This window comes from Myodes glareolus, chromosome 2, assembly GCF_982192425.1.
Source record: "Myodes glareolus chromosome 2, mMyoGla1.1, whole genome shotgun sequence".
Classification (NCBI taxonomy): Eukaryota; Metazoa; Chordata; class Mammalia; order Rodentia; family Cricetidae; genus Myodes; species Myodes glareolus.
In genome coordinates this window covers 133,924,069-133,940,545 of record NC_142027.1, presented here as the reverse complement: position 1 = coordinate 133,940,545, position 16,477 = coordinate 133,924,069, and the positions used below count along the sequence as shown (strand labels likewise).

At 50.9% G+C, this 16,477-nt stretch overlaps 1 protein-coding gene across 2 annotated transcripts in view; it reads left to right on the top strand.

Moving 5' to 3' along the window:
• The first annotated feature begins 14,851 nt into the window (after positions 1–14,851).
• Positions 14,852–16,477, top strand: part of Rasal1 (RAS protein activator like 1) — a 30,942-nt gene continuing 29,316 nt past the window's right edge. For both annotated transcript variants that reach the window (XM_048422362.3, XM_048422372.3), the window contains exon 1: positions 14,852–15,194. In XM_048422362.3, the coding sequence (XP_048278319.3) occupies positions 15,130–15,194 (65 nt within the window). In that variant the 5' untranslated portion in view covers positions 14,852–15,129. The remainder of the gene's footprint in view (positions 15,195–16,477) is intronic.

The following is a 16,477-nucleotide window of genomic DNA, read 5'->3' as shown; positions in this document are numbered from 1 at the left end:
CAGCGGCGGACAGGACACAGGTCTTGGGTCAACATTTTCTTTTCTGGGAGGTCCTTGTGTGGCCAAGCCTTTCTTGGCTAGGTAGGGTTGGGCATCACCATGCAACAGTCTGCTCCTTCATGAACACCAGAGAATAATCAGGGCTAGACTGGGCTCAAGGCTAAAACTTTCCCCTGGCATATGCAAGGCCCTGAGTTCTATCTCCAGTACTGTGGGCTACAAAAGAGTAATTATTGGGTGCCTACTGTTTGCTTGACCCTGTATACTGTCGGTCACTCTGGGAAAACTGCTGAGGAGGGTCTCCAGTCCTTTGAGTCTCCATGCCCGTGCTGGCGATGGGGGCTATCCTGACCATGCCTTACAGGGCCCCACGTTGGTTTGGGGACAGTGCTGCTCTGAAGAGGTGACCAGGGAAAAGGACTTGTGATTTGTGCTTGAAGGGTGGAGGAGGGAGAGGCTGTCACAGTTTGAGTGATTAACTCCAGTCAGACATTATACTAAGCCTTCCATTGCATAGTACAACATTTAACCCAAGGCGCTGGTAGTAGGAGAAAGGACTTGACAAAAAATGTCCACAGTATATTCAACTGGAAGGGGCAAGCAGGAACTGGTCACTTGCTTCAGACTGTTCAAATCTCTCCCCCCTCCCTCCCTCCCTTTCTTCTGCACTTCCTTGAGACAAGGGTTAAACTTTGTAGCTCAGGCTGGCCTTGAACTCACAGAAATCATCCTGCCTTGGCCTCCAGAGTGCTGGGTTTATAGACACGACTCATCACATCTGATTTTTGAAAATCTCAGTTTCTATTTTTGATTTTTTGGTGGGGGGGAGGGGATTCAAGACAGTTTCTTTGAGACAGGGTCTCACTTTGTACCAAGTGTGCACATGCTTAACTATGTAGTCAAGGCTGGTCTCTAACCCATGATGAGTCTCCTGCATTAGCTTCTTGTAATTTTCCTTTTCGAAGAAATTGATTTCTTTTGTTTACCTTTAAGAATTATTAGCTGGGCCGTGGTGGTGATTGTCTTTAATCCTAGCACTCAGGAGGCAGAAGCAGGTGAATCCCTGTGAGTTCAAGGCCAGCCTGGTCTACAAGAGCTAGTTCCAGGACAGCTAGGACTGTTAAACAGGGAAACCCTGTCTCGAACCCGCTCCGCAAAAGAGAACTGTTTTATTGCCAGGTATTGTGGCTCATACCTTGGAAGGCAGAGGCAAGGGGATCTCTGTAAGTTCAAGGTTAGCCTGATCTACAAAGTGAGTTCCAGGATAGCCAGGGTTGCACAGAGAAACCCTGTCTTGAAAAAAATTTAGTGTGTGCGTGTGTATGTTCATGCACGTGTATGTATATGTTCATACATCTGTATATGTGTATTGCGAGTGTGTATGTGCATCTACATGTGTGCATGCATATGTGCATATGTGTGCATGTGTGTGCATGCATGTGTATATATGTGTGTGTGTGTGTGCATGTGTGCATGTGTATGTGTGTCTGTGTGGTGTGTGGGTACAACTTGTGAGACTTGTTTCTCTTCTTAACCTCATGGGACCTGGGATTGACTTCCCACCTCTGTCTCCCAAGTGCTAGGATTGTGTGCCAGTTAGATTTGCATCAGTTTGACACGAGCTAGAGTCCTCTGAGAGGAGGGAACCTCAGTTGAGGAAACGCTTCCATCAGACCCAGCTCTGGGCAAGCCTATAGGGCATTTTTAAAATTAGTGATTGATGAGGGCCAGGTAAACTGTAGGTGGTGCCGTTCTTGGACTGGTTGGTCCCGGGTTCTATAAGAAAGCAGGCTGAGCAAGCCATGAGGAGCAAGCCAGTAAGCAGCACCCTCCATGGCCTCTGCATCAGCTCCTGCCTCCAGGTTCCTGCTCTGTGTGAGTTCCTGTCCTCACTGCTTTTGATGCTGTGAAACTGTGAGTGAAATTAACCCTTTCCTCCCCAAGTTGCTTTTGGTCATGGTGTTTCATCACAGTGATAGAGACCCTAATCAAGACCGCTATCCTGCTCAATTTGATTGGTTCATTGATTTAAGTTAAGGTTTCACTGTGTAGCCCAGGCTGGCCTCAGGTTCCCAATCCTTCCTCAGCCCCTCCAGCGTCGGGATTCCAGTCCTGGGCCAACCTATACTTACTTGTAATGCCTGCATTGCTTAAAACGGCTCCTAGGGAACTTTGTTAGGGGATATTTTTAAAAAGGAGATCTAAAATAACCCACATTTTCCCTTTGAGCATTTTGCATTAAATTACCCACATTATCTTTCCATGTAACCTGATGCGAAGCTTCGGCAAGAAACATGATCTCATTTTTCTTAATTAAAAAAACAGAGGTGTAATTTCTGTCTCCTGAAATTCACCCCTTTTTTTCACACACGTTTTCATGGGCTGGCGAACGTGTAAAGCCGTGTAGCCACCACAAGTAAGGCAAAATCCCACGAGTCTCTGGGCCCATTCGTGATCTGCCCGGGGTTCATTCCCGCCTCGAGCCTTGAGGCTATGCAGGTGCACATCTGCAATCCCGGCACTCAGGAGGCTGAGGAAGAAGGGTGGAGAGTTCAAAGCCAGCCTGAGCTACATGGCAAGGCCCTGTCTAAAAAAACAAAACAAAACACCCAGGCTGTACTGAACCACAGCGTAGGTTCGAGGCCAGCCTGTGCAACCTACTGAGATTCTGTCTCAAAAGAAAAAGTAATGAAAAATGGGGGCTGAGGATGAAGCTCAGTGAGAGGAGAGAGAGAGAGAGAGAGAGAGAGAGAGAGAGAGAGAGAGAGAAGGCTGAGTCTGGGTTCCATTCCTGGTGATGGGGTTGGGGGCACGCGGTGATAACTGATATGTGACCTTTGAACTCTGTCCACTGTGATTCAGAAGCATTGCCATGGGGTCAGTCCCCTCTTGTTCCTGGCCGAGTAGTATTTACACTATTGAACTTGTTCTGTCAATTTGATGCAAGCTTCACCTGGGAAGAGGGACCCCCAGTTAAGGAAATGCCTCCATTGGCCTGTAGGGGGCATCTTCTTTCTTCCTTCTTCTCTTCCTTCCTCCCTTCTTCCCTCCCTCCCTTCCTTTCTTCCTTCTTTCCTCCTTCCTTTCTTCTTTCTTTCTCCTCCCCCCTGAGACTTTTTTCCTTTTCTGAGGTTTCTCTGTGTAGCCCTGGTTGTCCTGGAACTCACGATGTAGACCAGGCTGGCCTCGAACTAAGAGATCTGTCTGCCTCTGCCTCCCAAATGCTGGTGAATGCATCAATATGGTCGTGTGTTTTCTTCATTAATGACTGATGTGGGAGGCCCAGCACATTGTGGGCGGTGCCATTCCTCGGCTGGTGGTCCTGGGTTTTATAAGAAAGCAGGCTGAGCAGGGTACGAGGAGCAAAGCGGCAAGCAGCTTTGCTCTAGAGTCTCTGCATCAGGTGTCTGCTCTGGCTTCCTGCAGTGACGGCTTCATCTCACAGTTCACAGCCATCACTGCGGGTTGGCTGGGATAGCCAGGGACACTGTGCACTGTGGTTTCTTCAGCCCTTGAATGGAGAAGCTCAGCTGCTTTCCATTAAAGCCCTAGTGTCACTGTAAGTGAGGATGGACCTCTGAGTCCTGTCAGCTAAACACGTGATCCTCTGAGCTGCATCTAGTACACAGAGCTGCACTCCCAGGTTGTTCCCATCATCACCGGTCAGTTTCCTGTTGTTTTGTTTGGCTTTTACACGGGGTTTGATGTATCCCAGGCTGGTTTCAGTATAGCCGAGGATGACCATAGACTATGGGTGTGGGTGTGTGTGCGTGGAGGCCAGGGCACAGCCTAATGGCATTCTTCAGGTACCATCCAGCTTTTTAATATTTTTATTTATTTATATTTATTTGTTTAATTTGTTTTTGAGACGGGGTTTCTCTGCATAGTCTTGGCTGATAGTTTTTATTTATTTTTTATTTTTTTAAGATTTATTTATTATGTACACAGTGTTCAGCTTCCATGTATGACTGCAGGCCAGAAGAGGGCACCAGATCTCATTACAGATGACTGTGAGCCACCATGTGGTTGCTGGGAATTGAACTCAGGACCTCTGGAAGAGCAGTCAGTGCTCTTAACCTCTGAGCCATCTCTCCAGCCCGATAGCTTTTATTTTTAAGCATTTATTATTATTATTACTTCTACTATTATTATTATTATTATTTGTTTCTTTGTGGGTTTTTTTTTGAGACAGGGTTTCCCTGTGTAGCTCTGGCTGTCCTAGAACTTGCTCTGTAGACCAGGCTGGCCTCAAACTCAGAGATTCACCTACCTTTGCCTCTTGAGTGCTGGGATTAGAGGCATGCACCACCATCCAGCCCAAACATTTTTTTATTTGTTGTGTAGTTTGTGGGCAAGCCACACTGCATTTCTTGGGGTCAAAGGCCAACTTGAGCTGGTTCTGTCATTCCACTATGTGGTGTTGGGGGTGCGGTAAGACATTGAATTTAGGTCATCAAACTTGGTGGCAAGTGCCCTTACCCATTGTCCCCTCCCTCCCCCCTCCCTTTTTTGTGACAGGGTATTTCACTGCCCCTCCTGTCCCGCCTCCCCAGTGCTGGGATTACAGGTGATGGGTGCTGTGCCCCAAGCTGAAGTCCCCATGCACACACAGGCAACGTTGCTCCGCGAGAATAATCTCCCCAGCCCCCCTTATATGGAATTCTAGAATCAAGGAACACTGTATTCCATAAAACAGTATAAATGTTCCCAAAGTTGGAACGAAGGAGGGCGGCTTAACGGAAGAGGGAGGCGTGAAGAAAGTCAGAACGGAAACAGACAGGAGGAGCTAGGGAGCCTTGAAAACGTGAGGGGCTGAGTTCCCATCCTTAGCTCCCCATCAAAAGCTGGCCGTGGTGGACCAAGGTAATATCTCAGCCCTGGGAGGTGCAGACAGGAGGGTCCCTGGGGCTCACTGGGAAGCCAACCTGCATGGACAGATGAACTCCTGGGTCAGTGAGAGACTCTGTCTGAAAACATAAGGTGGAGAGTGATCTAGGACCACCAGACATGCACCTCTGGCTTCCACAATACATGCATGCACACACACAAATACATGAATGCACACATATACACGAATATGCACATACATGTATACAAGCATGTGTGCACACACATGCACACATACACACATGTATAGATTTACACAGAGATACATATCTACACAGACACACATATGTCCATGCATGTATACACTCACACACACAGATTCACACAGACACACACACAGAGACACAGACACATGCACAGACACACACAGACACACCATACACACACATAGACAGATTCACACAGACACACACAGAGACACAGACACATGCACAGACACACACATACACATACAGATACACACAGACACACCATACACACACACACATAGACAGATTCACACAGACACACACACAGAGACACAGACACATGCACAGATACACACACACACACACACACACACACACACAGGGTCATTTCCAAGTTTCTCTTGTACAGCTGGGACCGGGCAGCCACATAGGAAGATCCCTGATGATCAGACATCCTGCTGTTGCAGGCCCTTTTGTGTGAGGATTAAAGCAGAGTAATCTCTCCCATGATTTCCCGTGGAAACCAGCCTGCTTGGAAACTGGTTGTTGTTGCCAATCCCTGTTCTGGGAAGGCCGGACATTAAAATTAAAACAGTTTAATTTTAGCTCAGGGATGTGGAACCTTAGCTTGACTGACTCCATTTTGATTTTTAACCTTGTTTGAGTGGGAGGGAATGTCAAAGGTACAACTTCCTGCCGTAGCGTCAATTTTAATTGTTCTAAATAATAAAAACCTGGAGTCAGATTTAGGGGTTAATGCTGAAAGATCAGAGAAGCAGAGCAGCCAACCACTAGAGATCTCTTACCTCTACCAATGCTCAGACCAAAGGGACGATCCTGTCCTTACGAATTCTCACACTGCTGCTGTCTCTGAATTCTCAGACTGCATTTGAGCGCCTGTCTCCTCCCGCCTTAAATTTCTCTTACCTCCCAGTCTTATCACTCCTGTCTCCACCTCCCTAGTGCTGAGATTAAAGGCGTGGGATCCCAAGTGCTGGGATCACCTTTGTGTGAGCTCCATCTCTCTTTTAGATAGATTCAAGCCCAGGGTGGCCTTGAACACAACAGAACTCTGCCGGCTTCTGTCTCACGAGTGCTGGGGTTAAAGGTGTGCACGCTACCACTGCCTGACTTCTATGGCTCACTAGTGGCTCAGCTCTACACTCTGATCTTCAGGCAAGCTTTATTTCTTAGATTGCAAACAAAATATCTCTATATCCTGCAATTTTATTTTTCTAGTCCACATCATGCCCTCTCCCCTCTATGTCCTCTAACAACCACTTGTTCCCCCACCGAGACCCACCCAGCAGCATCAACACAGTTTTACCGTGTCAAAGATGTTGTACAGGGGCTGGAGAGATGGCTCAGTGGTTAAGCGCACTCACCGCTCTTCCAGAGGTCCCGAGTTCAATTCCCAGCACCCACATGGCAGCTCACAACTGTCTGATGCTGTCCTCTGGTCTGTAGATGTACATGCAGGCAAAGTACTCACATACATAAAATACATAAATAAATAAATCTTAAAAAGAAAGAATGTCGTACGGGGGTTGGGCTGTAGCTTAGTGGATAGAGTGCTTGCCTAACATGTACAAAACCACGGGTTCAATCCCCAGCACTGTATGAATTAAGTGTTGTGGCACCTGTCTGTCACATCAGCCCTCAGGAGGATTAGAAGTTCAGTGTTACCCTTGGCTACATATGGATGTCAAGGCCACGAAACAATAAAAAACCAACCAACCAACCAACCAACCAACCAACCAACCAACCAACAAAACAGACAAACAAACAAAATCCCACAAGTTAAGCAGCTGAAGAGGTGGTGCAGCAGTTAAGAGCACTGGCTGCTCTGGCAGAGGACCTAAGTTTGGCCTGGTCTACAGAGTAAGTTCCAGGACAGCCAAGGTTACACACTCTGTCTCAAAAAAACCAAACAGGGGAGCGGCAGGGCGTGTGGTGGTGGTGGTGGTGGCTCACACCTTTTTATTGTTTGTTTGTTTGTTGTTTTTAGAGACAGAGTTTCCCTGTAGCTTTGGAACCTGTCCTCGAACTCACAGAGAGTCCACCTGTCTCCTGAGTGCTGGGATTATAGGCATGTGCAATCACCTCCTGACAATGGTGGCGCACTCGGGAGGCAGAGGCAGGCAGATTTCTATGAGTTTGAGGCCAGCCTGGTTTACAGAGTGAGTTCCAGGACAGCCAGAGATACACAGAGAAACCCTGTCTCGAAAAACCAAAACAAAGAAACTAAAAAGAATAAAGCTGCTTTGAGCCACATGCAGAGTCTCGGGTGGATGTGAACCTTTATTTCTCTGTGGAAGTGCCCCAGATCTAGACTTTCAAGTCCTAGGTCTGTTTTACCTTCTAAGAAGGGACCGCCATCCTTGTTGTTGTTTAAGTGATTTTATTTTATGTGCATTGGTGTTTTGCCTGCATGTATGTCTGTGTGAGTGCCACATCCACATCTTAGAATTACAGACAGTTGTGAGGCGCCAGGTGGGTGCTGGGAATCAAACCCAGGTCCTTTAGAAGAGCAGTCAGTGCTCTTAACCACTGAGCCATCTCTCGGCTCCCCTTGTTGTTGTTGAGCAGGGTCTCCATGTATCCCAGGATGTCCTGGAATCCACTATGTCTCCACCACCCAAGTACTGGGATTAAAGGTGCACACCCCCACGCATGACCTAACGACAAGCCTTTGGCTTTGCCTCTCTAAGCCCCACCATACAGTAGCTCTGCATTCTTTCTATTACAGTTGGTCATTCTTAATCAGAAAAATTTGAGATCTGAAATACTCCTGAACTCAGAACATGTCAGATTCCAAATTTTCAGATCAGGGATGTTTATTAAGTAAAGTTTATAAAAAAAATAAACAAACGAAACAAAACAAACCCCCACAAATCAAAAAAAAAAAGGAAATGAGGTTAGTCCTAAATCTTTTGGGTGAGGGATACTCAGCCTGTAATACTGTTTGTTTCTCTCTTCTGCTCTTATTTCTGCTTTTATTTCCTTATTTTTTTTTTTTTTGTAGTGCTGAGTCTCCAACACAGAGTCTTGTACATGTAAAACACACAGTCACTAAGACACATCCCAAACAGGCTGTGTTTTAATTATTTTGATGTATGCATAATGATGACTCCTCTTCCTCTTCCTCCCTCCCTCCCTCCCTCTCCCCCCTCTGTGTGTGTGTGTGTGTGTGTGTGTGTGTGTGTGCATGTGCACGTGGAGGACACAGGTTGACATTAGCTATCTTTCTGGACCATCTCCCATCTTACCGATTGACACAGGGTCTTCCAGACCCAGTAATCCACCCATCACTAGCACTGAGGTCACAAATATATGCCGCCTCTTTATGTAGGGGCCAGGGGTCGAGCTCAGGTCCTCATGCTTGTGTAGAAAGACCTTTACTGACTGAGCCATCTCCCTAGCTCACTTTTGCAAATGCTCATTGAATACCTACCATATGTCCTACACTCTTATAGGTGTCAAAGATGCATCAGCTCTCAAAGCCGAGCCTCATGGGTTCTCAAAGCTGTCCTCATGGGTTCACAGACATGTGCCACAGGAGGTTGGATACATCTAAGGGTTCTGCATTGCCAAGAAGGTTCCCAGAAGAGGGAGGCCCTTGAAAACGTCACATGTAAACAGACTCGAAGGACCTGCGAGTTGAGCCTAGAAGAGTGGTCTGGATGGCAAACACAGCAAGGGCAAAGGCCCTGAGGCAGCCAGAGAAGGAAGGCCTGTAGGCTGGTGTGTGGGATTCAAGCACGAAAGGGCCAGGGCTGGATCAGACCTGTGGTGTGAGTGACTCATGAGGATCTGGGCCTAGAGGGATGAGAGACTGATTCTCTTGGGGACTGGCGTTAGCTTTTCTTTCTTCTATTCCTTTTTTTGAGACAGGATCTTGCTCTGTAACTCAGGCTGACCTCAGAGTAGCGCAATCCTCCTGCCTCTGCCTTCTGAGTGCCGACATTCCAGGTGTGGCCTGCCACACCAGGCGGTCTGGTGTTTGCTTGTATGCCACTAGCCACCCCAGCCCCGAGACTGCGTGTGGCTGAAAGGCAGCAATGGGTCTTAAGCCACCGGCTTGTCATCTGTGGAACACTGTGCCTCGAGCTGCAGACAGCCCTTCTCCTCCTAGGCCTCAGAAGTTCCCTCTGTTAAACAGAAGGATGTGTCTGGTTGGTTTGGGGCTCCCCTGCCACGCAGTGAGCTGGGCACCCCTGCCTCTGTCCCCAGCTAGGGTGGGGGCAGGGGGATGTTAGGTTGCATTGCATGTTTAGTGACAGCAGGATACTTTCCCAGCTGCCTTTGCCCTTGGCCACAAACCCACATGCTCTGGAAATATCCACTGCCCCCCTCCCTCAGTCTCACGGTCCAATGACTTCCCTTCCTCCTTCTCCATTCCAAGGCGTGGGTGGGGGAGGCCGTCAGGGACCTGTTTCCTGGGCAGACAGCCTGGGGAAGGGGGTAGTATGCCAATCCTGCGCACGCCTTCCACCGTGGCTGCCTGTCCCTCATGGCATCTTGCCCAGAGTTGTGCCCAGCCGTCACAAATCAGGCTTTGTGTATAAAGACAAAGCACTTGCTCTCACCCCTCACCTGTGCCCAAGACCTGTCAGCCCTGCCCCAGCCGTGGCCTCAGTGGCTGCCATCTCCCTAGGAGGGGAGACTGACCCCTGGCAGGGCAGGCCTGCCATTGGGTGTGAAGAAGGCGGTGAACAGGGCAGAACTAAGTTGCTGAAGGTCAGGACACCATCCCAGATATTCTGGGGACGGAGAGTTGACAATCAGTGGAAGAAGGTCAAGGAAACGCTGGGCTCTGGCTCCTAGGGGCACTGACTTGTACCCATCAAGTGTGTTTTGAGTCAGCGTGCCAAGGGTGTGGGAGGTGGCATGAATCAGACATTGTCCCTGACATTTAGGCGATAAGGCTAGTGAGTGGGTAAACCACCACCAAACAAGCCGTCAGGAAGCCAAGGTCATGAGTGTGGCCAGCAGGGCCTCGGGGGTGGGGGTGGGGGCACAATGACAGCAAGGGACTCCACAGGCCTCCCTGCCTCCCTGCCTCCCCACCCCTCTGCTGGGCTTTCCAGCTTCTGGGTGCCAAATGGCAGGAGTTAGAAGAGAAAAATGTGGAAGTATCCATTAACTTCTTCTTTTCCTTTCTTTTTTTGGTTTTTTATTATAGGATTTCTCCTATACAGCTTTGGAGTCTGTACTGGAACTAGCTCTTGCAGGCCAGGCTGGTCTCGAACTCACAGAGATCCGCCTGCCTCTGCCTCCCAACTGCTGGGATTAAAGGCGTGCGCCACCACTGCCTGGCTTTTTTTTTTCTTTTTCAAACAAGTTCTCGAGATGTAGCTCAGGCTAGTCACAAACTGATAGTCGCCCTGCTAAAAAATATTGTGTCAGACCCCTATAAATAAAAATGTGTGTGTGTGTGTGTGTGTGTGTGTGTGTGTGTGTACACACTCACCTGTACAAGCATCAGGTGTCTGCTTGGGGTTTTCTCCCTCTTATTTTTCTTGAGACAAGCTCTTTTCATTGAACCCAGACCTCTTTGAGTCCCTTAGACTGGGCTGGCCAGTGAGTCTTCAGGACCCACCTATCTCCCCCATACACCCCTCCCAACACTGGGGTTCCCGGCAGGCTCAACTAAGCTGACTTTTTACATGGGTGCTGGGGCTCCCCACTCCTGTTTGGGTAGCACGTCCTTTTCCGGTCGAGCCAGCTCCCAGCCTGGAAACTCCTTTTTAATAGCTGTATATTGTTCCATGGGCTTGGCCTCTGACCTCCTTTGGCCCCACCCCTCACAAGCCTTACTCGACTGAACCACAAGTAGCTGAAGCTGAAGGACATGGTAGCTGTACAGGGGGTGGGGGTGGATAGCAAGGCTTCCCTTGAGCCAGCAGGACCTGTGGCAAAGGCAAAATCGGGGTGGAGGAAAAAGTTTGTTTGTTGTGTTTTGCTCACAATGTTGCCTGTAGCCCAGACTGGCCCAGAAGTTGTTACATAGCTGAGGTTATCCCTGAATTACAGCCTCTGCCTCCAACGCGCTGAGGTTACAGACCTGTAGCCCTCACACCCAAACTGGGAAAAACCTACAGGGTGAATTCAGGAGTCCCAGACCCAGTGATAGGCTGGAAAAGGGACTTCACATCATAAACAGTCAGAATCTCAACTCTAGGATCCCAATGATGCAGCAGTTGAAGCAAGTGTACTGTAAGTTCAAGATCAGCCTGGCCTTCGTAGTGAGAGTCTGTATCTCTAAACCAAACCCAAGAAGATCAGCCTGGCCTTCGTAGTGAGAGTCTGTATCTCTAAACCAAACCCAAGCCCAATGTGTCGGCTGCCAGTTTCCGTGGAGTAAGTATCCCTTTCACGGTTTGATGTGGGGAAGGTGGGGTACCAAAGGTGGTTCAGTCAGATTTCATGATCGAGGGAGTCCTCTGTGGTACTACTGCCCTGCCTTCCTGGACCCCCAACATGATATTAGGGTAGGGATGCTCAGCTCAGCATCTGTGAGTTCCCCTGGACCCCGGCAGAGCAGGTGGGGGTGTCAGCCAGATCTGAGCAGTGAGCCTTCAGGGGCAGGCAGATCTCTCTGTCTCGATTAAAAGAGCAAACCCCAAACCCCAGATTCCCCGAGATCTACAATCCAGAACGAACACTTCCGTGTGCTAGCTGGAATGCAGCGCTCCCTCCATCCCTGGAATTCTGGGCTGGGCCTGGCGCTCTACCTGCCTGACCTTGGGGTGAAGCCAAGTGAGGCTTCCAGGCTCCTGAGTGAGCTGGGATTCTCCATGAGGACCCTTACACCTAGTGGGTCCTTGCTGGGTACCAGGTGGGCTCAAACCTCCAATGAGATGGGTGCTGTTACCAGGAAGTCACGGGGGCATTGGGAGGACAACTCACCTGTCTGAGAGCACCCACTGCTGGCATTCATAGCAAGACCCCTTCCCTAAACCTGGAGCCAGCACCTTCCCCACCTAAGGCTTTATAGGATTTCTTTTGTTGTTTTTTGAGACAGGGTTTCTCAGTGTAGCCTTGGCTGTCCTGGAACTCGCCCTGTAGACCAGGCTGGCCTCAAACTCGCAGAGATCCGCCTTTCTCTGCCTCCCAAGTGCTGGGATTAAAGGCATGCACCACCATCGCCCGGCAAGACTTAATTTATTTAGAGGCATAGTCCAGGCTGCCCTTGAATTCACCAAGTAGCCAAAGGTGAACTCACACTTCTAATCCTCCTGCCTCTGTCTTCCAAGGGCTGGTGTTAACAGCTGTGTGGCACTGTGGGCTGGAGCAGAGGAACGCAGGGCTTGATGCACATACTAGGCAAGCACTCTACCAACTGGGTGACGTTTTTTTTTTTTTTTTTTTTTTTTTTTTTTTTTTTTTTTTTTTTTTTTTTAAGAATATGGTTTGTCTTTGTAACCCAGGCTAACCAGACTTCATGGTCCCCTTGCCTCAGCTTCCTGTGCTGGCTTTGCAAGCGTGGGCTGTCGTGTCTGGGCTTCACCTGAGTCTCTCCATGTCTGTTGTCTGCTGTCTGCAGCTGTCCATGCTGGACGACACACGGAGCTGACGAGGACTGTGTGTTTGTCTTTGAGGCGATTGTGGGGCATACCATGAACACTTACTGTGTGCTTGGAACGTTTGGAACAGCTGGTCCCATACTGCCCATGGAAGGGGACATGATTGGGTCTCATGTTTATCTGATGGCTGCCAGGGCCTCCGCTCTCTGTCCTGGCTGGTGGCTCCCAGTGAGTCATACACCCTCCCTCTTAGGACCCTGGATAGGGGTTGTCAAGCAGGACTCTAGACCCCTGTTGGTTTTAGTTTAGTTTCTTAGGACAGGAGGTGTCTGGGGGAGGGGGAGTCATGTAGAATATTTAGAGAGTGTGGCCACTGTTCCAGAGGACCTAGTGTCAAGGGGGTGGGTGACAGAGCTGACTCCTTGGAGACCTTGCTGGACCTGACTGTTCCCCCTGCGGGCCTGGATTGGGGGCTTCCTGTTTAGCTTTGGCTGTGTGACTGTTGGGCCATTATGTTATGGGACTCAGGGTTCCATGAGGATCCCAGAGGACTTGGATAACCTGTCTGGGGTCTCTGTAACCCCAGGGTTAAAGGTTCCAGGTTGAGGTGTCTTCTACCCAGGTGTGTGTGTGTGTGGGAGGGTACTGGGGAACCACACTGGGCACACGGCAAGTTTTCTTCCTTCTTAGAGAGATGTGGAGTGATTGCTGCAGATGGTGGCAGGCGGTAACAGAAGCAGGGAGGATGCTGCAGCTCGGGACTCAGCCCTGGGTCGCCCCTGGCATCTCTCTGAGAGTCTGGCTGCTTTGCTGTTCCCAGTAACCCACTGGGAGAGAATCCTAGGATGCCCATCCACTTCCATCTGGGCTGGGTGCTGGTTGTCGGGTGGGACAGGGAGGGAATTCAGACCACTAGACTGCTCCTGCTCCTGAGGCTGGGCAGGTACTCCCGGGGTTGGGTAGGCACTGCAGGAACTGGGCAGGTGCTCCCAGTCCTGCCAGTCTGGGCAGTGTCAGGTGACCTCATTCTGCACTCCCATGGGTGCCCGCCCCAAGACGGCCAGCTGCACAAGGCCCTTGCCAGCCTTTCTAAACACCCTCCAGTTAGGTAAGCCGCAGACTCCAGGAGGAAGGAAACTGTGCCGTGTCTACCCTGGGATAAGTCTCCTGTTCAACTGAACTCATTTAAAGCTTGCAAAAGCAGAAAGCATTTTGGGAACAGAGGAAAGAGGAAAAAGAACTTTGTTTGGGGTGGAAGGGCATCCTGAAAGGCTTGCCAGGAGATGTGGCATTTAAGTCACACCTGGAGGAACAACAGTAATAATACTGAATACCTCCTGCCTACCCCTGCTCTGTCACCCGTATAGGAGTATCTTACTTAATCCTATCTAAACCCCTGTGAATGAGACACGTGTCACCCTCACTGAACAGATGAGAAAACCAAACCAAGGCACAGAGAGGTTGAGTGACTCATCCAAGACCACACAGCTACCAAATCCACCAAATGGCAGTCAGAATTCAAACCTAGGAAGGAGACTTCAGGCAAGGGACCCCACCTCTCAGAAGCCCAGTTTTTTGTTTTGTCCCCCCCCCCCCCTTTTTTTTTGGTTTTATTTTGTTGTTGTTTTTAATCCACAGATGGAGGGCATACCCGTACGGCACAGAGTTGCTGAGGGCTCGGAAGTGAGATAATCCCCACGAAAGGCTCAGGCCGTGCCTGGCACATGGTTAACTAGTTCGAGGATTGCAGATGGTTCTTATCGTGTCGCCCTGGCAGTGTTATCTCCGCGCCTCCCCTCCCCCTGCGGCCGCGGCTTCCTCCCCCGCAGTGGCAGCCGGTGACGTGAGAGCCTCCGCTGGCACACTCCGGGTTTAATTGGAGCCCATGCAAGGGGTATGTTCGAGGCCCCTCCCTCCACTCGCATCAGACCCCCAGGGAGTGTGCGCCGCCTGCCGCCCAGCGCGGGTACTGTTCCGGGACCCCGAAGCTGGCGCTGGGTGGCAGGTGGCAGAGGTGGCAGAGGCATAGGGAGGTGCTGGGTTGGGGCCGGGTGGGAGACATCCGGATTCTTGGAGGGCCCAATGCCAGCTCAGTCGTAGCCCACCGCTCTGCCTGACTGCCCGCGGCCCCTGCCCCCTGCCCCAAAGCTTCTGGGGTCCCCAGCTGGGTGCAGCGGGCTGGGGTGCCAGCAGGGGGCGCTCGAGTGGGGCTCACGGCGGGCGGGGCAGCTGCGGGGAGGGGGGCGGGATCGGGAGGGACCTCCCAAGCTGCAGACACCAGGCTCAACCTGCCCGGAGGGAGCGCAGCACACGGCTACCTGTAGCTCGGGACGCATGTCCACTCCCGGGATCCAGCACTTCTCCCTGCCAGCCTCACATCCAGCCCAGTCACACCCCGGACCCGGACCCGTGGGAGCCTAGGGACAGCGCGCCGGGTCCGAAGCTGGTGATATGTAGGGTCACCTCCTGGTCCAGCCTTGGAACCTCGGCAGACTCCTTGCTTGGAAAGTTTGGGACTGTGCGCCATGGCCAAGAGCGGCTCGTTGAGTATTCGCGTGGTGGAGGGACGGGCGCTGCCCGCCAAGGATGTGTGAGTCCCTGGGTGCCCACTGGGGTGCGTGGAAGGGTTGTGGGGGCCTCTGTCTAGGACCCACTGTTGGGGATCCGCCCTCTCTGTCCTGTGAGAGGGGGGCACCCAGGCTTAGCAGGTGCCGCGCCCTGCTCCCCTGGGAAAGGAAGGTGTCTTTGTTCTAGGATGTCCCTAAGTAGGTCTTCCAGGGCAGGAGAAGGGACCTCTGGACGGGTCTTCTTAGAGCTGAGGAGGGGGGCTGATGATCCCTTCCTTAACTAGAACAGGTGTTGGAGGTGGGGCTTCTCCGGACGATAGAGCCTGAGCGGGGGCTCCCCAGAGATCACCAATAGAGCCCCAGAGACTGTGGTCCAGATGGACCCCAAATTTTTGAGTGCCTCAGAGGTGTTTAGGTTGCCCTCTAACACGGAACCTCGAGTCCCCCAGTCTTTTACCTGCAAACCTATGGTGGGCTGTTTCGGGTCCCCAACTGATGGAGCTGGGGGCGCTGAGTTCCTCTGCCCCGTCCTTGGCTCTGCTTCTCCAGGGCTGAATCAGCAAGTGCTGACTCAGCAGAACGGGTGGGTGGGGGAGCGGGTTCCCCCTCCTGCTTGGTCCAGAGCCAGAAGGGGTTCTGAAGGTGCCAGCACCTGAGACAGGTTCTGCCATCCTTGGAAGGAGGCGTGCTGAGTGACCTTCAACCTGCCTTTTGCTGGCCCTTGGTGTCCCATCTGGGTAGTGTAGAACTGGAAGGAGATCAAACTGTTGCTTGATCCCGTGTCCAGCAGAGCAGGTGGAGGACACTGGCTAGGGGGTCAGCTGTGGAGAGGTGAGCAGACAGGGGACCCGGAGTTCTTCTTCGCTTGGGTGGAAGTCCCAACTACCCAAGCTGCAGAGTCTGCATCCCCTCCCTTTGATTTTGGGAACCTCCTTGTCCTCCAATACTGCAGCTATATCCAGAAGGGAGCTGTTTAGAGTAATCTTAATGCCCTAGCTCCCTCATCCGTTACCATAAATAAATACACACCTGAAGTAAATGCAGGGAACTATGGCACCAGCGTGAGCTATGCTCTCTTCAACATGTCTCCAAGCGTTAGGGATTACAGAACTGTGGGGCAGGAATGGCGACCTGGCACTTGCTGGCTGGCTGAAGGGACCTGCCCAGAAATAGGACTCTTGCCTCACTGAACTCTGGTCCACCATCTGTCCACCAGTCTTGGGAGAGAGTTATGAGCCACTGGGCTAGCATACAGGCTCAAGGGTTCCCTGCTTCTTCTAGAAGGAGCTTTAGGTTTTCATTTTTG